Source organism: Neovison vison, chromosome 7 (genome assembly GCF_020171115.1).
Source record: "Neovison vison isolate M4711 chromosome 7, ASM_NN_V1, whole genome shotgun sequence".
NCBI lineage: Eukaryota > Metazoa > Chordata > Mammalia > Carnivora > Mustelidae > Neogale > Neogale vison.
Window position 1 is genome coordinate 978,654 of NC_058097.1, and position 21,557 is coordinate 1,000,210.

At 67.4% G+C, this 21,557-nt stretch overlaps 2 protein-coding genes across 7 annotated transcripts in view; one reads left to right on the forward strand and one right to left on the reverse strand.

The window, feature by feature from the left end:
• The window catches only part of PIEZO1 (piezo type mechanosensitive ion channel component 1), a 46,662-nt gene extending 32,671 nt beyond the window's left edge, over positions 1-13,991 (forward strand). For 3 of the 6 annotated variants that reach the window (XM_044255558.1, XM_044255563.1, XM_044255561.1), the window contains 34 exons: positions 77-231; positions 329-505; positions 829-954; positions 1,032-1,232; positions 1,646-1,850; positions 3,892-3,996; positions 4,432-4,585; positions 4,733-4,976; positions 5,062-5,158; positions 5,247-5,418; positions 5,665-5,754; positions 5,832-5,926; positions 6,195-6,263; positions 6,755-6,855; positions 7,402-7,498; positions 7,572-7,631; positions 7,709-7,881; positions 8,019-8,125; positions 8,325-8,516; positions 8,605-8,863; positions 8,929-9,117; positions 9,261-9,558; positions 9,682-9,778; positions 9,870-10,017; positions 10,091-10,305; positions 10,380-10,538; positions 10,619-10,766; positions 12,143-12,331; positions 12,448-12,540; positions 12,635-12,807; positions 12,884-13,006; positions 13,080-13,159; positions 13,247-13,436; positions 13,521-13,991. In XM_044255558.1, the coding sequence (XP_044111493.1) occupies positions 77-231; positions 329-505; positions 829-954; positions 1,032-1,232; positions 1,646-1,850; positions 3,892-3,996; positions 4,432-4,585; positions 4,733-4,976; positions 5,062-5,158; positions 5,247-5,418; positions 5,665-5,754; positions 5,832-5,926; positions 6,195-6,263; positions 6,755-6,855; positions 7,402-7,498; positions 7,572-7,631; positions 7,709-7,881; positions 8,019-8,125; positions 8,325-8,516; positions 8,605-8,863; positions 8,929-9,117; positions 9,261-9,558; positions 9,682-9,778; positions 9,870-10,017; positions 10,091-10,305; positions 10,380-10,538; positions 10,619-10,766; positions 12,143-12,331; positions 12,448-12,540; positions 12,635-12,807; positions 12,884-13,006; positions 13,080-13,159; positions 13,247-13,436; positions 13,521-13,770 (5,231 nt within the window). In that variant the 3' untranslated portion in view covers positions 13,771-13,991. The remainder of the gene's footprint in view (positions 1-76; positions 232-328; positions 506-828; positions 955-1,031; positions 1,233-1,645; positions 1,851-3,891; positions 3,997-4,431; positions 4,586-4,732; positions 4,977-5,061; positions 5,159-5,246; positions 5,419-5,664; positions 5,755-5,831; positions 5,927-6,194; positions 6,264-6,754; positions 6,856-7,401; positions 7,499-7,571; positions 7,632-7,708; positions 7,882-8,018; positions 8,126-8,324; positions 8,517-8,604; positions 8,864-8,928; positions 9,118-9,260; positions 9,559-9,681; positions 9,779-9,869; positions 10,018-10,090; positions 10,306-10,379; positions 10,539-10,618; positions 10,767-12,142; positions 12,332-12,447; positions 12,541-12,634; positions 12,808-12,883; positions 13,007-13,079; positions 13,160-13,246; positions 13,437-13,520) is intronic. The other 3 variants (XM_044255560.1, XM_044255559.1, XM_044255562.1) reach the window with 3 other exon arrangements.
• Positions 13,960-21,376, reverse strand: CTU2 (cytosolic thiouridylase subunit 2). Its single transcript, XM_044255564.1, has 15 exons — positions 21,223-21,376; positions 20,610-20,684; positions 18,268-18,346; positions 18,041-18,100; positions 16,901-16,961; positions 16,346-16,455; positions 15,902-16,197; positions 15,690-15,825; positions 15,414-15,545; positions 14,995-15,086; positions 14,770-14,864; positions 14,532-14,685; positions 14,351-14,417; positions 14,205-14,263; positions 13,960-14,111 (listed from the first exon to the last, which is right to left on the reverse strand). Exons 1-15 carry the CDS (start codon positions 21,285-21,287, stop codon positions 13,964-13,966), a joined length of 1,629 nt encoding a protein of 542 aa, XP_044111499.1. The 5' UTR covers positions 21,288-21,376; the 3' UTR covers positions 13,960-13,963.
• Positions 21,377-21,557: the final 181 nt, after the last annotated feature.

Here is a 21,557-nt window from a genome sequence, read left to right on the forward strand (position 1 = left end):
ACGGGCAGGCCTGGGGTCCCTCTGCCCCGACCCCTGTGGGCCCCCCTTGCTCACGGCCTCACCCCGGGGTCTGCAGCCAGCAAGTGGGGCCTGGTGGCCGAGCGGCTGCTGGACCTGGCCTCCGGCTTCTCGGACGTCCTCGCCCGCGTGCAGACGCTGCTGCGCCGCCTGCTGGAGCTGCACGTCTTCAAGCTGGTGGCCCTGTACACCGTGTGGGTGGCCCTGAAGGAGGTAAGGACGGGCTGGACACCCCCCCCTTTGGAGCACGGTGTGGGGGCCTCCCTGGGGGTGCTGCCGCGCCCGCCGCAGCCTGCCCGCCGCCTCCCAGGTGTCGGTGATGAACCTGCTGCTGGTCGTGCTCTGGGCCTTCGCCCTGCCCTACCCGCGCTTCCGGCCCATGGCCTCCTGCCTGTGCACCGTGTGGACCTGCGTCATCATCGTGTGCAAGATGCTCTACCAGCTGAAGGTCGTCAGCCCCCACGAGTACTCCAGCAACTGCTCCGAGGTGCGGCCGCAGCGCGCCCCCACCTCCCGGGCCTCCGGGCTCCACGGGGACGGCCCTTGAGCTCAAGCTGGTGGGGACTGAGGCGGGGAGGGGGGCTTTGCTCTCTGTTCCCCTGCCAGCCCCTGCCTGGGCCGCCTTGTCCCCAGACATGCTGTCCCCTTCCCTGTTAAGGTCGGTCACAGGCTGACGGTCTCCATGGTCTGGCCTGGACCTGTCCAGAGTTGTGGCTGACGCGGCTGGGGGCCGGGTGGGGTGGGCCGTCCGGGGGTCACTGTTCTGCTCGCGGAGTGTGGGGAGCAGGTGCTGATTCTCGCCTCCCCCAGCCCCTGCTCAACAGCACCAACCTGCAGAAGACGGAGATCAGGCAGTCCCTGCTGTACCGGGGGCCCGTCGACCCTGCCAACTGGTTTGGGGTGCGGAAGGGCTTCCCCAACCTAGGCTACGTCCAGGTGAGCCAGGGGCCGCGGGGTCATGGGGCCGGGGGTGGGGGGAGCTGGGTGGAGCGTGACCCCGACCCCCGCCCCAGAATCACCTGCAGGTCCTGCTGCTGCTGGTGTTCGAGGCCGTCGTGTACCGGCGCCAGGAGTACCACCGCCGACAGCACCAGCTGGGTCCCCTGCCTGCCCAGGCCGTGTGCGCCGACGGCACCCGCCAGCGGCTGGACCAGGACCTGCTTGGCTGTTTCAAGTACTTCATCAACTTCTTCTTCTACAAATTCGGGCTAGAGGTGAGGCTGTGTCAACCCTCACCCCCTCCCTGGGCAGGACCGGGGGCCCCTGGAGCCCTCTCTGTGGGCTTTGCTGGACATCTGCAGGGGGCAGGCCCTCCAGGGCCACCTCGGGGTGGGGGGGGGGGACAGGGGAAGGACCTCCCAGAGGCCGGACCTGCCCTCGCAGAGTAAGGGGCGGGCGTTGGGGACCTCGGTTGGATGCAGCGTCCGGCGTCTCCAGTGGGCTTGGGACTTCCTGAGCCGTGCTTCTTCCCCACCCTCCCCGGCCCCGCATGGTGGAGGTGGTACCCGCACTAGGACGTGTGGGCTGCGGGCGGCTGCCCCCACTCCACCCCCCAGTCTGCCCAGAAGTGGGGAGCGGAAAGTCCTACAACCCCGGCAGCTCAGTGTGCACCCCCGCCCCCCCCCAGATCTGCTTCCTGATGGCCGTGACCGTGATCGGGCAGCGCATGAACTTCATGGTGATCCTGCACGGCTGCTGGCTGGTGGCCCTGCTCACCCGCCGGCACCGGGCCGCCATCGCCCGCCTCTGGCCCAACTATTGCCTCTTCCTGGCGCTGTTCCTGCTGTACCAGTACCTGCTGTGTCTGGGCATCCCCCCGGCCCTGTGCCTCGGTGAGCTGGCGGCCAGCACAGAGGGGGTCGGCGTGCCGGGCGGCGGCTACGGTATCCCCAGGAGGGTGGCAGGGCCGGCCCCCTTCATGTCCCTTGCTGTCCAGTGTTTGTTGTTTCCCGGCGTTCTATCGGGAACGATTCAAAGCAACCAGGGAAGTTGGAGGTGGCACGCGAGGGGCAGCCGTGCCCTTGTCAGGGGCCACGCAAGAGTCTGTGAGCCCCACACCCTGAGGGTGGGGGCCTGGGCGAGGGACGGCACAGCCTTCCACCTGCTCGGCCCCCGGACCTGGCCTCGTCCTCTGGGGGGCCGTGGTGCTGCTCTGCCCCTGGCCGTGCTCTGCTCTGGTCCCTTCTGCTCTGGGTGGTTTCTGGCCCGTGGGTTTGCCGGCTGCTCCTGCTGGGGCCGGCACAGCACGCGGCGGTACAGTCTCCCTGGCACAGCCTGCACCAAGGAGTGCAGTTGTCCGTTGGGTGCTCCCGGGTCCCCAGCCCCCCCGGGCCAGTGGCCACTGCCCCCTGAGCCGTCCGTGTGCGCCGTGTCCACATCCGCTGACTCCCGGGCGGGCTGTGGACGTTCTCGCTGTCCCGGTGCACTTGTCGGCCAGCTGGTCCGTGGACAGGGGTGCGGCTCTCTCCCCGCTTCCAGTGCCTTCCACTGCTGCCATGCTCCGTCCGTGGCTCTGAAAGGCCCATTGTGGCCTCCCCGTGGGCCTGGGCGGGTCAGATGGGGGTGTTCGCACCCCACATCCCTGCCCCACGCGGCAGCCGCTGACAGGACAATGTCCACTGCGGCTTTGTCCGGGATGCCGTAGAACGGACGCCGCAGCACATCACCTGGCATCAGGCTCGTCGGCCGAATGCCTTTGTCTTTGGGTCTGTCCTTCGCTCCTGTTCCGTGAGCTGGTTTAGACCCGGGCACACAGGATTGGCACAGTAGGCCCTTCCTGAGGGCCCTTCGCCAGGCCGGCTCTCCCGGGCGGCGTGTTCTCTCCTCCGTGCTGGCTCAGCCCCGCAGTGTGCCTGTTAGGGCCTCGCAGCCATCGAGGAGCCGGGACTGGGACCCTGTGGGGTGTCTGTCTGCCCAGGCCATGACGCCCTTCAGGCGGGCACGCCGCAGCCGAGAAGCGTCTGGCTCCACGGGGCCGGCATGTGTCCTCTTGGGGCCGTTCCCTGTCCCTTGGGGGCAGTGCTGACTGCAGGTTCCCCCGAGGCCCTGCACACATCCTGTTCCTCCCGGACCCCCGGGCTGACTGCAGCCTCTGTCGGCGGAGCCGCCTGGACGGTCACCCGCTGGGTTTAATACTGGCGACTTTCTGCTTCTGCAGTTACGGGTCGTGTTCTCTGGCATGTTCTCCGGCCCTTCTGATATGTCCTCTGCCTCCTCTAGTGTGTCTTCCGTCCCTGCTGATGTGTCCTCTGTCCCTGAGGGGCCCACTTGCTCTTGCCTGTGGGGTCACTGGGTGCTGCTGCTTTGTCGTTGGTCCCGGGAGCCCCGGCACCGTGGCAAGCCCGCTGCCTTCCGGGCACACCCTCCCTGCGCCTGCAGATGGCCCTGCCCTGCCCGCGCCCTCCATCCAGCCAGGAGCCCTCTCTGCCCCATGGAGCGCCCCTTCCTGTCCCCTCAGGCCAAAGCAGAGAAACGAGATCCAGGCCCCGGGGTGCTTGATGCTTGGGGAGCTTTTTTTCAGGCAAAACACTGTTTCCAGGTGGCTTGGGTGGGCTCCTGTCTTCCCCGTTCCTAGGGGTCTGTCACACACGGGTTGTCCTGTCTTGGTTGCTCCGGGAGGCGTGCACCAGAGCCACCTCTGGGACCCTCCGGGTGTCCTCCACCACCCGGCAGGCCTGCCTGGGACTCCCGGCTGCTCTGGGCAGGTTCCCTCCCTGGGGCCGGGGCCAGCGGACGCCTGAGGAAGGCGCTCGAGTCTCTGCTGTGCGGCGAGCAGGAGAGGGGGTGTTTGGAGACTGGGAGGCACGATGGTGGGGGCGGGAGTGAGGCCCGCGGGCGTGCGGTGGGGTCCTCACATGCTCCCTGCGCCCGCAGACTACCCATGGCGCTGGAGCCAGGCTATCCCCATGAACTCGGCGCTCATCAAGTGGCTGTACCTGCCTGACTTCCTCCGAGCCCCCGACTCCACCAGCCTCATCAGTGAGTGCCCGCGCCTCGGGCCCACGGGCTGCCTGCCGGCCCCACAGGAGGGCACGGAGGTTCTGCACGGGCAGGCCTCGAGCTGAGCCCCGCCTTCGCCAGCCAGGCTCCCGGTGTCTAGGCCTCCCCGGCCGGCGAGCCTGTGGGTCTCCAGAGGGGCCGTGCCCCACGACGGTGCCCCGTCCTCCGGGGAGGTCTCCTGAGACAGGCTCCCCTCCCCCACGTACACCCGGCCGCACAGACCTGCGCGGTGGGCCCACGGGGTGGGCGCGGGCGCCGATGCCTCCGCGGCGTGGGGACAGGTACCGCCGACGGGCACGTCCCCCGGTGTCCGTGCTCACGCGCGGACATTGCGCTCCCCTGGAGAGCCCACGGGGGCTTCTGGCCGGGGTGCGCTGTGCCCCGCGTGGCCAACGGTCTCCCGTGTGCCCGCAGGTGACTTCCTGCTGCTGCTCTGCGCCTCTCAGCAGTGGCAGGTCTTCTGCGCCGAGTGCACGGAGGAGTGGCAGGTCATGGCCGGGGTCAACACCGACCGCCTGGATCTGCCGCCGGGTGAGGCCAGCGACGTCCCCAACTTCCTCTACTGCAGGTGCGTCCGCCCCGCCCGCCGGCAGCGCCTGCGCAGGGCCGGGGCTCACAGCGGCGTAGGGGGCGCGTCCCATGAGCGTCCCGGGTCCGAGGCCGCCGGGCAGGGGGCGGGCTGTCCCGGCGGCCGCAGTGACGCCCCGTCCGGCAGGTCCTACCTCGACATGCTGAAGGTGGCCGTCTTCCGCTACCTCTTCTGGCTGGTGCTGGTGGTGGTGTTCGTCGCGGGGGCCACGCGCGTCAGCGTCTTCGGGCTGGGCTACCTGCTGGCCTGCTTCTACCTGCTGCTCTTCGGCACCAGCCTGCTGCAGGGGCGCGCGCGCACCCGCCTCGTGCTGTGGGACTGCCTCATTCTGTACAACGTCACCGTCATCATCTCCAAGAACATGCTCTCGGTGAGCCCGGAGCCCGCCCGCACCCCTGCCCCGGCCGCCCGCACCCCCGCCCCGGCCGCCCGGGCTGACCTCCCTCCCGCCCCAGCTCCTGTCGTGCGTCTTCGTGGAGCAGATGCAGAGCAGCTTCTGCTGGGTGGTCCAGCTCTTCAGCCTCGTGTGCACCGTCAAAGGCTACTACGACCGTGAGTGGGCCGGGGGTGCGCGCTGGGCCGGGCTTGGGGACGCACCCTGGGGCCGGGGCCCCTGCCCTGAGGCCGGCCTGTCCCACAGCCAAGGAGATGCTGCGCAGGGACCGGGACTGCCTGCTGCCCGTGGAGGAGGCCGGCGTGCTCTGGGACAGCGTGTGCTTCCTGTTCCTGCTGCTGCAACGCCGCGTCTTCCTCAGCCGCTACTTCCTGCACGTCCGCGCCGAGCTCCAGGCCACCGCCTTGCAGGCCTCCAGGTCAGCCCAGGCCACGGGGTCCCCCTGGGCCGCGCGTCCCTGCTCCGTCACTGCACAGTTCTCGGGGCGCTGCCCGACCCTGCCCCCCCCCCCCGCTCTGGTGCTGGCTGGAGGGGGCGTGGCCACAGGACGACCCCCACCTCGCGCTGATTCCCCCATCCCAGCATACGGGAGGGGGGTGTCGAGCTGGGGCCGAGCCGTGCAGCCGGAGCTCTGTGTCCCCGGGGTGACGTCGTCTCCCCGCAGGGGCTTTGCGCTGTACAATGCCGCCAACCTCAAAAGCATCGACCTCCACCGCAAGGCCGAGGAGAAGTCCCTGGCCCAGCTGAAAAGGCAGTAGGTGCCCTCAGGGGCGGGGGCCCCCCGGGGCTGTCCTTGTCCCCTCGGTGCTCAGAGCCGCCTCCGCCCCCCAGGATGGAGCGCATCCGCGCCAAGCAAGAGAAGCACCGGCAGAGCCGGGCGGGCCGCAGCCAGCCCCAGGAGCCCCCAGACCCCGCCCAGCAGCCAGGTGAGTACGCGGGCTGGAGGGGACCCCGCATCTCGGCGCGGCTGTGCCACGTGCTGTCCGTAGGCCTTCCCGCCTGTCTGTCCCGTGCCGTGTGGTCACCGTGTCCCTGCAGGCCGCATAGCCAGCCTGCCACCGTCTGTGTGCACTTGCGGGCCGCCCTCCATGCCCACGGCGCCGCGAGGCTTCTCCTGTGCGGTGGGCGTCCGCGCTGCCCCCGCCCTCCCCACGCCTCTCCCTGCCGGCTCATGTCTGCCTCGCCCCTCCACAGGGCCTGGCAGTCCAGGGGGCTCCTCCCCACGGAGTCAGTGGTGGCGGCCCTGGCTGGACCACGCCACAGGTACCGCCTTAGCCTGGCCTGCCGTGCCTGGGCGCTGCTTTCTCAGCTGCTACCTGCCTTCTGGATGAGGGGACTTGCTCTGTGGCCCCCTCTAGCTGTGCCCCCGGGCCTTCCGCTCAGGCCTCACCCCAGCCAGGCCTGCAGCCCACCGGGGCCCCGCGGCAGGCTCTGTGCTCGCCTCCCTCGTTCCGACGCCCAGACCCGGAAGAGCTGGTCCCCAGCCCCCCCTCGTGTTCCTCTTGTCCTGTCTGGTGTTGTGTCACTGCTCTTGCTTGTCCCCCAGTCGGCTGACCCCCCCCCCCCCCGCGCCGCCACGGGCTGTACCTTGGAGGGGAGGGACATGCGGGCCTCTGCCCATGGGTCTTGGGGCGCCAAGGGCACTCACACACCTGTCACTGGGCCTGCCCTGAAATGAAGCTGAGATGTGGGGGGGGGTGGGGCCCAGTGCCCTGGGGTTGGGGGGACGGTCCTCAGCCCCACCCTGCCTGCAGTCATCCACTCTGGGGACTACTTCCTGTTTGAGTCGGACAGTGAGGAGGAGGAGGAGACCCTGCCTGAGGAGCCCAGGCCATCGGCACAGAGCGCCTTCCAGGTGAGGTGGGAGGGTCCCCTGCCTTCCCCTGTGCAGGGGCTCCTGGGGCCGCACGGCCCGGCGTGGGGACGACACCTGCTCCCTGGCTGGCCTGCCGAGAACCATCCAGACCCCCAGAGCCCACCAGTCAGATGGGCAAGCAGGCTGTGGGAGGCTCAGGTCGTGGGCCACACAGTCGTGGGCCACTGTGTGCCCCTCCGTCCCCGGCTGGCTGAGCTCACCACTCCGACCGTCTGGGCCTCAGTGGCCGCCGCTGGCCTGGCCTCAGGGAAGGGTTACGCACGTCTGCCGGAAGGATGGGCCGGGGGCTTCTTGCCTGTCTCTGGGCCCTTAGTTCGCGGGGAGCGATAGCCGTCTTGGGGGGGGGGTCTGTGCTGGCTGCCTTCGCGCCCCGGCCCCTCGGGGCTGTCTCTGCCCCGGAGCAGGGAGCTGGCTGGAGGGCCCCAGTGGCCGCCAGACGCCGCCGCCTCCTCGGGAGCTCAAGGTGGGCCGAGCGGCGTCTGTCGTCCCAGCCGGCAGGGCGCTGAGCGAGGGCCTGGTCCGCAGATGGCGTATCAGGCGTGGGTGACCAACGCGCAGACGGTGCTGAGGCGCCGGCGGGAGGAGCAGGCGAGGCGGGACGGGCCGGGACGGCCGCCCACAGGTGCGTGCGCCCGCGTGCGTGGCAGGGGATGGGGCGCGCTGGGGCAGGGACTAACCAGCACCCCTGTGCGCAGGAGACGGCCAGGGCCAGGGGGCGGAGCCGGCGGCCGGCCCAGAAGAGACCACGGCAGCTGGTACGTGCACCCTGGGGCTGGGGGGCTGCGGGGCGGGGAGGCCGGGGCCGGCGGCGTCTCAGCGTCCCACCCTGCAGGCCGCGGCCCAGTGATGCGGCGCGTGCTGAGCACCGTGCAGTTTCTGTGGGTGCTGGCGGGGGCGCTGGTGGACGGCCTGACCGACTGGCTGCTGACCTTCACGCGGCACCACCGTGCCATGAGCGACGTGCTGCGCGCCGAGCGGTACCTGTACACGCAGGAGCTGCTTCGGGTGAGAGCGTGTGGCCCCTCAACCCCTGGGGCCCCGCCCCCACCCCTGGGGCCCCGCCTCTACCCCGGGGCCCCGCCTCCACCCCGGGGCCCCGCCTCCCGAAACCACTGCTCTCAGCATCTCCCTCACCCCCATAGGGCAGACAGGTGCACCGCAGCTTGGTGGACCAACTATACCTCAGCGAGGCCGAGGCCACACCGCCAGGATCCTTGGGGGCCCGAGATGCACCAAGTACGGCATCAAGGTCGGTGCTGGCTGGAGGGGCCCGGGTCGGGGGCAGCTGGGCCCACCCCACCTGGCCAGAGCCGGTGTGCTTGGGGTTACGCAGACCGGGAGGTGTGTGGTCTGCTGGCCCCTTGTGCACCAGGGACCACGAGTCCCCTTGGGCCCTAGGGGCAGAGCAGAGGGCAGGTGGCCTCGGTGACCTGCCCTACCTCCCGCAGCGGCCTGGGGGCTGAGGAGCCGCTGAGCACCGCGACGGGGGACACGGGCAGCCCGCCGAGCACGGGGTACCACACGCGCAGCAGCAGCAGCGAGGAGGTGGCAACGGAGCCCGGGGCTTCCCTGCGTGGCTCCCGGGAGCTTCCTGCAGGCGCCGTGACCCGGACGCGCACAGCCAGCGAGCTGCTGCACAGGTCAGGGGTGGCAGGGGTGCGGGGTGGGGCGCTGCGCCCTCGGAGCCAGGCCTGGGGCTGAAAGGGGGCTGAGCCCGGCTCCCCGCAGGCAGCTACGCATCGAGGAGCTGGAGGAGGCCGCGCAGTTCGAGGCCGGGCAGGGCCGGGCCCTGCGGCTGCTGCGGGCCGCGTACCAGTGCGTGGCGGCCCACTCGGAGCTGCTGTGCTACTTCGTCATCGTCCTCAACCACATGGTCACCGCCTCGGCCATGTCCCTGGTGCTGCCCGTGCTCGTCTTCCTGTGGGCCATGCTGTCCATCCCGAGGCCCAGCAAGCGCTTCTGGATGGTGGCCATCGTCTTCACCGAGGTGGGCCGCGGCCCTGGCGGGAGGGGGCGGGGCCCGGCCCCCCACGCTGAGCCCCTGCCCCACAGGTGTCCGTGGTCACCAAGTACCTGTTCCAGTTCGGCTTCTTCCCCTGGAACATGCACGCCGTGCTGCGGCGCTACGAGAACAAGCCGTACTTCCCGCCGCGCATCCTGGGCTTGGAGAAGACGGAGAGCTACGTCCGGTTCGACCTGCTGCAGCTCATGGCTCTGTTCTTCCACCGCGCGCAGCTGCTGGTGAGACCCTGGGCCGGCCGGCGGGCCCCTCCCGGCACACGGCCCGCCCACCAGCGGCCCCTGGAGGGTCCCAGGGTGGGCTTGGTCGTCTACACCAGCCTCCTCACCTCCGTCCTTCCCTCCCTCCCTCCCTCCCTCTGCAGTGCTACGGCCTCTGGGACCACGAAGAGGACCAGCTCGCCAAGGAGCAGGACGGGGGCGGTGGGAAGAAGGGAGCTGAGGGGCGGACACCCCTGGGACCCCAGACTGAGGCGGGCACAGGGCCCCAGGGGGAGTCGGCGGTAGCCGGGGCCCTCACCCAGGACCACATCCAGGCGGAAGTAGGGGACGGGCCCGCAGAGCCTCCCGTGGAGCCCAAGCCCCGAGACGCGAAGCGCATCGGCCTGCGATTCAGGAAGAAAAGGAGGGAAAGCACGGAGCCTGCAGACCCCACCGGCGCTGGTAGGACGGCCCGCTGCCGGGGACCTGCCGGTCTGTGCGACAGGGGCCAGCCCTGGGTGGGAGGGGGTCTCGGGCTGGACCCAGCCCTGTGTGGGCTCTGGTCAGCAGTGCCCCCCCCCCCAGAAGGAGTGATGGCCTCCGGGAGCGAGAAGAAGTGGAGTCGCCCCCGGGAGAGAGTGACAGCACTGGGGCTGTGGCTGCGGAGCTCGTGCCTAGCCGTGTGCGTGGGTGCGGGCCGCTCCCCGGGGTGGGGGGCTGGGGGAACCCCCGGGACCGGCACTGAACCCCCGCCCACCCGGCCTCACCCACAGGGCCCAGAGCGTGTACCAGCCCCTGCGCTGCTTCTTCCACGATATCCTGCACACCAAGTACCGTGCGGCCACCGATGTCTACGCGCTCATGTTTCTGGCCGACGTGGTCGACTTCATCATCATCATCTTCGGCTTCTGGGCCTTTGGGGTGAGCGCAGAGCCCGGCGGCCACCCTGCGGCCTGCCCCCGGCCGCCCCCTGACCTCTGCTGTCCCCGCACAGAAACACTCGGCGGCCACGGACATCACGTCCTCGCTATCGGACGACCAGGTGCCCGAGGCCTTCCTGGTCATGCTGCTCATCCAGTTTGGCACCATGGTCGTCGACCGCGCCCTCTACCTCCGCAAGACCGTGCTGGGCAAGCTGGCCTTCCAGGTCGTGCTGGTGCTGGCCGTCCACCTGTGGATGTTCTTCATTCTGCCCGCGGTCACCGAGAGGTGGGCGTCGGCCCCGGGGCGCAGGGCTCTGGCCTTGGGCAGGGTGCCCTGAGCCGGCGCTCCTGTCTCCCCAGGATGTTCAGCCAGAACGCGGTGGCGCAGCTGTGGTACTTCGTCAAGTGCATCTACTTCGCCCTTTCCGCCTACCAGATCCGCTGCGGCTACCCGACCCGCATCCTGGGCAACTTCCTCACCAAGAAGTACAACCACCTGAACCTCTTCCTCTTCCAGGGGTGAGTGTGGGCGGGCCCGGGGGGCCAGGAGCCAGGCTGCCGCCCACGAGCCTTCCTGACGGCCGCCCCGCCTCGCGCAGGTTCCGCCTTGTGCCGTTCCTGGTGGAGCTGCGGGCCGTGATGGACTGGGTGTGGACGGACACCACGCTGTCCTTGTCCAGCTGGATGTGCGTGGAGGACATCTACGCCAACATCTTCATCATCAAGTGCAGCCGTGAGACAGAGAAGGTGCCCGGGCACAGGCCGGGGGTGGTGCTGGCCCCTCCCCAGAGGCTGGGGGGATGGTCACCAGGGTGAGGCCCTGTTGGGGGCAGGCCGCTGGCAGAGCGGGCCTGACCGCTTGGCTCTCAGGCACGAGGGCCAGCCGCTGGGGCGCCGAACATCCGCTGAGTGCTGTTGGGTATGGGTGTCTGCTGGGGGAGGTAAGAGAAACAGGTTCCCCGGGGCATGTGGTGAGTTCAGACCCGTAGCGTGGTCAGAGCTGGTCACGGTCAGTAGGCAGGCCTAGGACATGTGCACGCTCAAGACCCCATTCCCACTGATTCCGCAGACTCGTCCGTTGTGGACGGTTGGTGTCCACGCTGTGTGGCCCGCATCTCGCTCCTTGGTTCTGCAGTGTCAAGGCTGGCCGTGTGGCCAGTGCTGGAATTGGGGGTTTTCTCACTGAGGAGCTTTCCCTCCCGTGATGGTGCTACCCCGTGATGATCCAGCTGTTACAGGCAGCCCTGGACGGGAGCTTGTTGCCCTCGGGTGCACACGCTGCAGCGGGCTGGCTGAGTGAGGTCAGCTCCGGCTGTCACCTGGTGGGGACGTCCTGACTGTCCTTTGCAGCCTCCCCCTCCCCCATCCCTGCCAGCACCCCTGACTCAGTGAGGGGGGGGGCTGATTTGGGTTTCCTAAGCTTGTGGGCCAACTGCTTTGCCCCTTTTGTCCTTGGGCTGTTTGTCCTCTTGTTGAGTTCTAAGAATTCTTTCTGCGCTCTGGACGGTGGCCCCTTATCGCAGGATTTCCAGCTCTTTTGTTCTCTCTCTGTGTTGTTTCAGCTTTAAGATTTTTCTTTTTACAGGTTTGAGACATAGAGCCGGGAGCAGGGGGAGGGGCGGAGGGACTCTCTCGCAGACTCCCTGCGGAGCGCAGAGCCTGAGGCTGGGCTTGACCCCCGATGTGAGCCCCGCGGAGCCCCCCATCTCGCTTGCTAGCACCCCGTCGTCTCCTTCCTCAGAACCTACGCTTTCTTGTTGCATCTGAGAATTTCCCATCAGATCCAGACTGAGGTCTTGGGGGTCCCGCTGCTCTGGCATGTGGCGGCCGTTTCTCCCAGCAGCATCGCTGGAGACGGTCCTCCCCCCAGGGGAATTATCTGGGTGCCACTGAGCAGCGGGTCTGTTTCTGGGTTCTTGGTTCTGGGCCTCTGTCTCTTGCTCTTGGACCTGCGCAGGCTCCAGTGCTGTAGCTTTGCAGCCGAATGTGACACTGTGAGGTCTGGCCGCACGGGCCTCTGGGTGAGGCTGTGCAGCAGCAGGGTGGGCGTCCGGGACCGTGCCCGCCTTCAGCTCGGGGAGGGTGGGCAGAGCTGAGGCTCTGAGCCGTGCCCCACCCCGCAGAAGTACCCGCAGCCCAAGGGGCAGAAGAAGAAGAAGGTCGTCAAGTACGGCATGGGCGGCCTCATCATCCTCTTCCTCGTGGCCATCATCTGGTTCCCGCTGCTCTTCATGTCCCTGGTGCGCTCTGTGGTCGGTGTCGTCAACCAGCCCATCGACGTCACCGTCACCCTCAAGCTGGGCGGCTACGAGGTGAGGCAGCCATCTGTGCCAGCCGGGGCACGGGAGAGGGCCTTCCACGGGGGCGGCCGGCTGGGGGCACGGAGAGGCTCCCTGCTCGGTCGCAGTCCCCGCCCCTCCCCCCGCAGCCGCTGTTCACCATGAGCGCCCAGCAGCCCTCCATCGTGCCCTTCACGCAGCAGGCCTACGAGGAGCTGTCCAGACAGTTTGACCCGAACCCGGTGAGTGGGCCCCACCTGGCCGCGGCGGGGGGCTGGGCCGGGTCAGGCCGGAGGTGTCCAGGGGCTCCTGACTCAGGGGCTGTCCGGGGCCCAGCTGGCCATGCAGTTCATCAGCCAGTACAGCCCCGAGGACATCGTCACGGCGCAGATCGAGGGCAGCTCCGGGGCCCTGTGGCGCATCAGCCCGCCGAGCCGCGCCCAGATGAAACGGGAGCTGTACAACGGCACGGCCGACATCACCCTGCGCTTCACCTGGAACTTCCAGAGGTGCGTGCGGGCCGGGGCAGGACTGTGTGGGGGAGTGCTGCCACCGCCGGGGCTCACGCTGTGCCTGGGCGCCTAGGGACCTGGCCAAGGGCGGCACCGTGGAGAACACCAACGAGAAGCACACCCTCGACCTGGCCCCCAATAGCACCGAGCGGCGGCAGCTGGCCAGCCTGCTGGAGGGCACCTCGGACCAGTCTGTGTGAGTTGGGGGCCCGGGGGAGGAGGCAGCAGGAGGGAGAGGCTGGGCCTGACCACTGGCCTCTTCCTTGCAGGGTTATCCACAACCTCTTCCCCAAGTACATCCGGGCCCCCAACGGGCCTGAAGCCAATCCTGTGAAGCAGCTCCAGCCCAGTGAGTGTGTGTGTGTGTGTGTGTGACCAGGGCGGGCGGTGTTGGGGGGTGCGGGCCCGGCCCTGACCGACCCCACCACTGCCCCAGACGAGGAGGCCGACTACCTGGGTGTGCGCATCCAGCTGCGGAGGGAGCGTGGGGGCGCGGGGGCCGCCGGCTTCCTGGAGTGGTGGGTCATCGAGCTGGAGGACTGCCGGGCCCAGTGCAATCTGCTGCCCATGGTCATCTTCAACGACAAGGTCAGCCCGCCCAGCCTGGGCTTCCTGGCCGGCTACGGGTGAGTGTGCAGCCCTGCAGCCAGGTGGGTGGGCGGGGTCCACCTCCAGTGCCAGCCCCGCCTCACCCTGCCCCTGCCCCGCAGGATCATGGGGCTCTACGTGTCCATTGTGCTGGTCATCGGCAAGTTCGTGCGCGGCTTCTTCAGCGAGATCTCTCACTCCATCATGTTCGAGGAGCTGCCGTGCGTGGACCGCATCCTGAAGCTGTGCCAGGACATCTTCCTGGTGCGTGAGACGCGGGAGCTGGAGCTGGAGGAGGAGCTGTACGCCAAGCTCATCTTCCTGTACCGCTCGCCCGAGACCATGATCAAGTGGACCCGCGAGAAGGAGTAGGAGCCGGGCTCCTCCACCCTCATGTGACGGAGCCGCCTGGCCCTCTGCCGGGCGCAGACCCCCGTCCCCGGCCACCACGCCCTGATGCTGCTGCCGGAAGGAAGCTGGGGGCCCGGCCTGGCGCGGGGCCCGCCGCCGGCACCCTGGGCCAGGAGCTCCAGCCTGCCCTTCCCCATGCGTACTGTAGGGTTTTCTAATTAAAGAAGTTTTTATTTATACAATCACGTGCTGCCCGCGCCTCCTTGCCCTCCTGCTCCGGGGGGCCCCGGGCTCCACTCCCGCTGGCGGGTGCCTCATCGTCACTGTTCTCCACCAGATGCTCCTGGATCTCCGCCGAGGGCCTGTGGAAGTCATATACTGGGAACCTGCCCTGCGGGGGCTGGCGCCCAAAAGGTCCCCTCCGGCGCTCCCCCAGCTCTGGGGCTGGGCCGTACCTCTGGCTTCGAAGCTGGGCCTCAACCAAGATGTAAGGGGGCAGGGGGTCCAAACACGGCTGCAACAGAGAACAGCCGTGGGCGAGGGGCTGGGTGGCACCGAGCCCCTGGGGGCCTCCCCCCTCACGACCAGAGGAATGACTCACCACGTCCTTCATGGTCACGCGGCAGGCGTAGCACAGGTGCTCGAGGACACGGGCTCGGGAGCCCTCCCTGCGGGAGCAGAGCGCTGCTTGAGTACCTGCTCGGGGCCCCAGGGGACACACCTGCCCTGGCCAGCGGCATGGGGCCAACCTCGGGGTAGCATCGGATCAGGAAGGGACTCACCTCCCGCAGGGCCTGGTCCCCTGCCAACAGTTCGGGGCCCCGCCCAGGCCTGCAGCACAGCAGGGCCCTGCAGGTGCCCCAGCCTTAGCTCGCGGGGTGGGGGGCGGCGTCTGCGAGAAATCCTGGGTCTGAGCCCCAAAAGCTGTGGCACTATCTGCAGGCAGAGATAGGCTGAAGGTCCTCTGGGGGCGGGACCCCCATCTGCCACTGCCCAGCGCCCCTCCCCCTCCACACGCACCAGCACTGTCGACGTCCAGCGAGCACATACAGAGCAGGCAGCGGGGGCCAGCGGCACAGCCATCCCTCGGGGCCTTGACCAGCTTCTCACTGGTCCTGAGGGGGTGGGAGACAGAGCCCAAAGGCAGCCTGAGGCCAGGCTTTCTTCCTGCCCAAGCGGTTAAGGGGTGGGCGCAGCACTCACCCCCTCCCCCACACCGTGGGCGCGGGCACGGCGCACACACACCTGTACACGGTGCTGACCGTAGAGGGGAACTGGGCCTGCAGCCGGAGCAGGAAGCCCTCCATCAGCCGGTGGATGCTGGCCTTTTCGGAAGCCTGGGGATAATCAGATAGAGGCTCCAGGAGTGGCGCTCCCAGGCCTGGCCCAGAGGCCACCTGGCGTGGGGCCACAGCTTCAGGCCATCAGCCCCCGGAGCGCCGAGTGGGGGCTGGAGTGGGCCAGAGCTCTCCCGCATCAGAGGCCGCCCGTCCCTGAACACAGCTGCTGCGACACCCTCCCTGCCAGTCCCCTTCGGCTAAAGCCCCAGTCGGCCTGCCTCGGCGGGGGCATGACTGTGCTCCCAGCAGCTCTGGCCGCCGAGGGGTGCCAACCCCTCTGACCCCACGCCGGAGCTGGCCACCTGCCGCAGGCCCACGGCTCACCTTGGTGTCGACGGCTGGCGTGAAGACGGAGGGCACGGCAAACAGGCGGTTGTAGAAGGCGACCTCCTTCAGCGTGTGCTCTCGCATGGGCCGTACCACCACCACGTCGCCGTGCCGCTCGTCCGAGAAGCCCTGCGGTGGGGGCACCTTCGTCACCGCGCCCAGGAGATGGGCTCACGGCCCTGCCTCCCCTGCACTACGAGGGAGACCGGACTCCCGACGCGACTTCCACGTGACAGAGGCCCGGGGAGTCCCTGAAGGCCTGTACGCACGTACCGTGTCCCAGGCGAGAAAGGCCCCTCTCCCCAGCGCCAGGCAGGTCATGAGCTTGATAGCCAAGCGCGTGCAGCTGTCCCCTGTCATCACCTTGGAGTAGCCATGGGTCCGGGCCACGTGCAGGATCAGGTGGGTCCTGGAGAGCAGAGCACAGGGTCTCAGGGGGCCAGCTGAGGCAGGGCCAAGCCCCCAGGGCGCGGTGGCAGACTCACCGCAGGGTCTGCAGAAGCTCCTCTTTGGCCGTCAATGTCTTCACAGAGTTAAATAGCTGGGACAGAGCCTCAGTCTGGGCCGCTGGCGGTGGCCCAACCGGGTCCTGGGAGTCCTGGGTGCAGGGCTGGCTCGGCTGTTCCTCCCCCTGGGCTGAGCTGGGGCTACCCCTGAGCCCCTCAGCCGCCAGCGTACGTTGCTGCTGCAGAAAACTGTCCACAGCCACCTTGTAGGTCCCCACGGTCCCCACTGGGTCCTGGGCAGAGCAGCGCAGCACAGACGGCGGCAGAGCAAACACCTGCCAGGGCAGGGCGAGAGCGTAAGGCCCAGGGCCGCCGACTACGTGCCGGGAGCAAAGAGGCCAAGGAGGAGGCCTGCGGCTGACCTCACCAAGTAGGCATGGGCCCCCCCGTGCACCCGGCGGCCTCAGGGACAAACCCACGCACCTCTTCCAAGGTGACAATGTGCCACGGGAAGCCGAGGGTTTGCAGGATCTGCCTCACGTCGGTCAGGGTTTTTGCTCTGTCCTCCCGGCTCCGGCCACAAGCTGCCCCCTCTGAAAAACGAGGGCAAGGAGTCATGACGGCAGAAGCGCCCCAGGTGGGACAAGGTCAAAGTCCTATGAGCAAGTCCACCAAGCTCTTCGGCGGAAGCCGCAGGAGCGAGCCTGCTCTCAGGAAGTGCAGCGCAGTCAGAGTGAGAAGTGGGTCTTCTCCAGCAGCACAGGGGAGGGGTGGGGGGAGGTTTGACAGACCACAGGGGCCCCAGACCCACCTGGGAGCCTACCTCAGGGAGCGGGGTGCAGGCAGGTGAGCACAGGGCCCCTGACCCATGGAAGCTGACCTGCCTGACTCCCACAGAACCCTGCGAGAACAAGGGTCCTTCTGCTGCCCCATGCGCCGCCTCCCAGAAGCGCCCCACCCGGGCCACATTATGGTCACAGCGTCAGCTGCATCAGTGGGCTCGTCCCGAGCGGCCAGGGCGGCGACGGCTGCACGTACCATCCACATACACGACCCCTGGCACAAAACGCAGTCTTTTGGCAGAATCTTGACTCAGGCCCTGGACAGAAAAGGGACAGGACTCAGCCAGAGTCAGAAGCCAGAGGACACTCTCCTGGCACAAGCCACTCTCCGTCTGAACTGAGGCCTTCGGCGCGGGGTGGGGGGGTGCACCCCACCCAGAACAGACTGGACCAGGCACTGAGCAGGCCCTGCGGTTGGGCTCCGCAGCCTGGCAGGGCCAAGGTGGCCGCATGGGCGGCTTCACCGCCAGCGACACCTGCTCCTCAGTCTGTCCCCCCCACTGACCAGTGAGGAGCGGCCTGCCGGAGCACCTCTGACCGCGAACAGTGCAGGAGAACAATAGACTCATCAGGGCCCCTGGTCCCAGGAAATGGGCTCTGGCCAAGGGAATGGGTACTCACACCAGCCCAGGCTTCAGGGGCCACGAAGTGAGGTCAGGACAGCAACACAGCAGAGCTCTCTAATCCGTGCCCCTCGCTCAGAATGCAGAGGGTCTGTGCATGTCCCGGCCCCAGGTCAAGGCCTCCCCGGCAGCCAGGGCCCTCAGGAGAAGCCTGGCGTCCTCCGACCCGCTGAGGGACAGTGTGAGTGGGTCGCCGACTGCCGGGGGCCGCCGACGGCCAGGAGCCAGCTCCCCAGCGAGCAGCCTCTCCCACACAGCCCCCTCCCCTCCTAACTTCACGTCTCCTGGCAGCCCCACTGCTCATCTGGGTCTCCCCCTTAAACTTCTCACGGAAGCTGCCTGACCCCAGCCAGGCCAGACCCCTCTCGGGTTCCCCAAGGCACCTGCTGGTATTGCACGGTTTTGTGCTGGACCCAGGACCGGGGAGGCCCATGAACTTGGGGACACCTCAAGTAGCCCACCATCATGCCACCAACACGTTCCCAGTGACTAGGATTCTAGGCAGGCAGCCAGCAGCGCTGGCCTCGGGCCGCAGCCGGTGCTCCAGACTCCGCCTCCGTTCTGCACATCCAACAACCCCCCCGGGCCATCCCAGTGGGGAGGGAGCTGCTCTCGCTAGCTGTAGGCAAGAGGCCCTCTCAGTGCGGGGGCCCCCAAGCCTGCAACTTAGCGGGACAGCAGCCAGGGCCCTGGAAGACGCTGGGGAGACGAACCTCAAGGACCTGCCAGACCATGGAGCTGGATGAAGGCCCCCCCGACCACGCCAGGAGCACCTACGGGAGAAGAAACGTAGCTGGAGAGCGCTGCGTCACCCCCATGAGTGAGCGCACCCTCCCCACCACCCGCACACACCCGGGATGGGGGAGAGGGCGAGAGCCAGGGTCTGAGGGTCGGGCTTCCCAGCTGGGGACCATGCAGAGGAGTCACCCCAACACACTACCTTCTCACCCGGAAAGATCAACCGATTCTTCCCAAGCACGGCTCTAAACTTGTGGACGTAGAAGGCCCTAAAACAGTCCCTGCAACAGACAACCAGCAGCTGTAGCTGCGCCACTCTGATGGGGACGCGGCGGAGATGCTGCGGGTCCCATCTTCCTTCTCTTACCAAATTCCATCTTTAAAAGCAGCATCTTGACAGAGGTTCTGCCCAGAAACTGGCAAAGGAAGCCAGGGTTGAGGCATTTTTACCAGCTGTGTCTGCCCCAGGACCAGCCCTGTGCTGCCCAGGGACTCCCCCCGCCTGGTCCCCAACAACCCTTAGTAGCATGACCTGATGTCTGCATGATGTCTGAGGGACCCAGGGCCCAGGTGCCACCTGCACCTCCAAACACCCAGGAAGGCCCACCAGGTAGAATGGATAGACACAGGAAAGTGCAAGGCAAGGCCAGCCTGACCCTTCCCTAAGCACCATGGAAGGCCCTTCCAAAACTCCCACAGGGAGAAGTACTCTCTCTCGGGGTGAAGGGGGAAGCACTGAGCAGGCAGCAGGGGGATACCCCGTGCCCCAGAGCGATGAGCTGATACCATGTTAACCGGAAATGCCTGGAAGTTCATGCAAAGGCAGTCCTGGCTTCTTCCCCAGACCCACAGAATGAGAACTTCCAGGACAAGCCTGGAGAATCTGCATTCCTGAAAACCCTTTCACCTGATTCTCAGGCTCAGCTACAGGTTTAAATCACTCAGGCCAAATATAGCAGATGGAATGCACCAGTGTGAGGCCCAGACATCTGCAATTCAAAGCTTCCCGGCAACCCCAGCAGGGAGGTCAGGGTCGAGGACACACCCTGAACCACAGGAGAAATGCGAGCTGTCCCACACTGGCAGCTGCACCCCTGAATCAATCTTTGAAAGGAAAAGCAATTCCCCCTGCTCCCCACTGAAGAGGCACCAGTATGAGGGGTCAACCAAGTACCCCATATTCCTTTGTGGTCAGTAGCTCAATGCAGTGTTTAATAAAACGCCACCCTCCAAGTGACTAGCCTCAGGAAGGGGGGCCCAAGAACTCACTCACCCTCAGGGAGTGGGAAGGGCCCTAAAACACAGAAGCTTGCACGGGCACAAGAGAAGCTGTGGCTGCCCACGCGCACGGGGAGCTCTGAGCCCAGGAGGAGCTGCCGCAGCCTCAGCCTCTTCTCCGGGACACTCATCACTGCCGATCTCTAAGAGATGAAAGCCACAGCTGCCCGGCTTAAGGCGTTCACTCTAGCGGCACACACCAGGCTACTGGGCTCCCGAAAGATGGCTGGGGAGGAGAAAGCTTGGGGGGAAAAACCTCAGGCCCTTCAGTTTCTGTTTGGGAACACTCTGGGTAGTACCAAGACTCGTGGAGACTAACTATAAAACATGAGCTGGGGGGCACCGGGGTGCCTCCGTCGGTTCAGCGTCTGACTCTTGGTTTCGGCTCAGGTCATGATCTTGGAGTCATGGGACAAAGTCCCACACTGGGCTCCGCACTCGGCGCAGAACCTGTTCGAAAGTCTTTCCCCCTTTGCTCCTCCCCTGGCTCGCTCTAGTAAATAAATAAATAAAATCTTTTAAAAAGGTGGGGGACCCCCTGGGTGGCTCAGTCGGTGAAGCGTCTGCCTTTGGATCAGGTCACGATCCTGGGGTCCTAAGATTGAGCCCCGCATCAGGCTCCCTGCTCAGTAGGGAGCCTGCTTCTCCCTCTCCCAGTCCTTCTGCTTTTGTGCTCTCTCGCTCTCTCAAATAAATAAATAAAATCTTAAAAAAAAAAAAAATGAGGCACCTGAGTGGGTCAGCTGGTTAATCAGTTCGTTAAGCAAGTGCCTTCTGCTCGGGTCATGATCCTGGAGTCCTGGGATCAAGTCCTGCACCGGGCTCCCTGCTCGGCAGGGGGTCTGCTTCTCCCTCTGACCTCCCCCTTCTCACGCGCGCGCTCTCTATCTCTCAAATAAACAAAATCTTAAAACAATAACGACAAGCCGTCCCCAGAGCACCTGCCCAAGATCTCCGAATGCTCAAATCTGCTCCCACACGGGTTCCAGCTGCCCCAAAATGCTCATCCTGCCCACGCCTCACCTCACCCTCACTCTGGCACTCTCCCCTAAGTGCCATCAGATACCCTCCTGCCACCGGACCCACAGCGGACCGTGGGAGAATTTCTGCACCCACGCAGAAAACCAGGACCCACACACGCACCACAGTCACTGGGAGCCATGCTAGAAGTAAATGCTTCCAAAAGCAGGAGATAAAACCACAGACAGGAGGCCCACCCGGAGGCTGGGCCAGACGCACCGCCTCCAGCGTACCTCCCGGCCTCACCTGCAGAAGGCGTCTCCCGCTCGGATCACCACCACCGGCGGGCCTTCCTTGCACTTCACACACTTCGGCTCACGGCTGTGGAGACAGGGAGGACAGAACACGGGCTGCAGACCTCCCTCCGGGGGACCCTGGGCAGGGGGCACCGCCGCTCTGGGCGCAGCTGGTGCCCACCCCCGAACCCCCGGTATGAGAAAAGACACGGGCCGCCGGGGGATCTGAGTCGGCTCAAGCCAGCTCGGAAGCACAGAACGGCCACCTCTCAGGCCCTCAACGGACGCGAGGCCGGACGGACAACTCGCTCCGTGCGCATCGGCCGGAGCAAGCCACCGGGAGGCCGACTTCCTCCTCGACGGAGCGCACAGCCTGCCAGAACGACAAGTAGCGGCGCGCAGAGGCGGCCCCTCCCTGGGGTGCTCGCCCCGGCCGGACAGTCACCCACCCCCCGGGGCTGCGGAGCAGCGTGCAGCCCCCACCGGGACCCCGGGGCTTCTGGGTCCCGGGCTCGGCGGCCTCCCGGCATCCGCAGCGCGGCGCCGGGCCCTCGGGACAGGGCTGTGCCGCCGGCCCGGAGCGCCGGGGCGTAGAGGGACGGGTGCGGACGCCCAGCTCTTACCCAGGCCGCGGAGGCGGCGGCCCCTCGGGCGCTGCGTCCCCGTAGTCCTCGCCAACCTGGCACATGCCTGCTCGGAGTCGCACGGGAGCAGTGGGCGGCGGCGGCGGCGGCGGCGGCAAGACGCGCCTTAATAACGTCAGCCCGACGCCGTCGCTCCCGGCAGGTGGGGGGGGCGGAGCGCGCGCTGATGACGTCAGCGCCGCGGCGCCGCGGCGCCGCGGCCGAGGCGAGCGGGGCGGGGCGCTCCTTAATGACGTCAGCCCGGCGCCGTCGCGGTCGTGACGCGCGGACCTGGCCCGGCCGGGCCGGAACAGGGGCAGCGGCGGCGGCGGCGG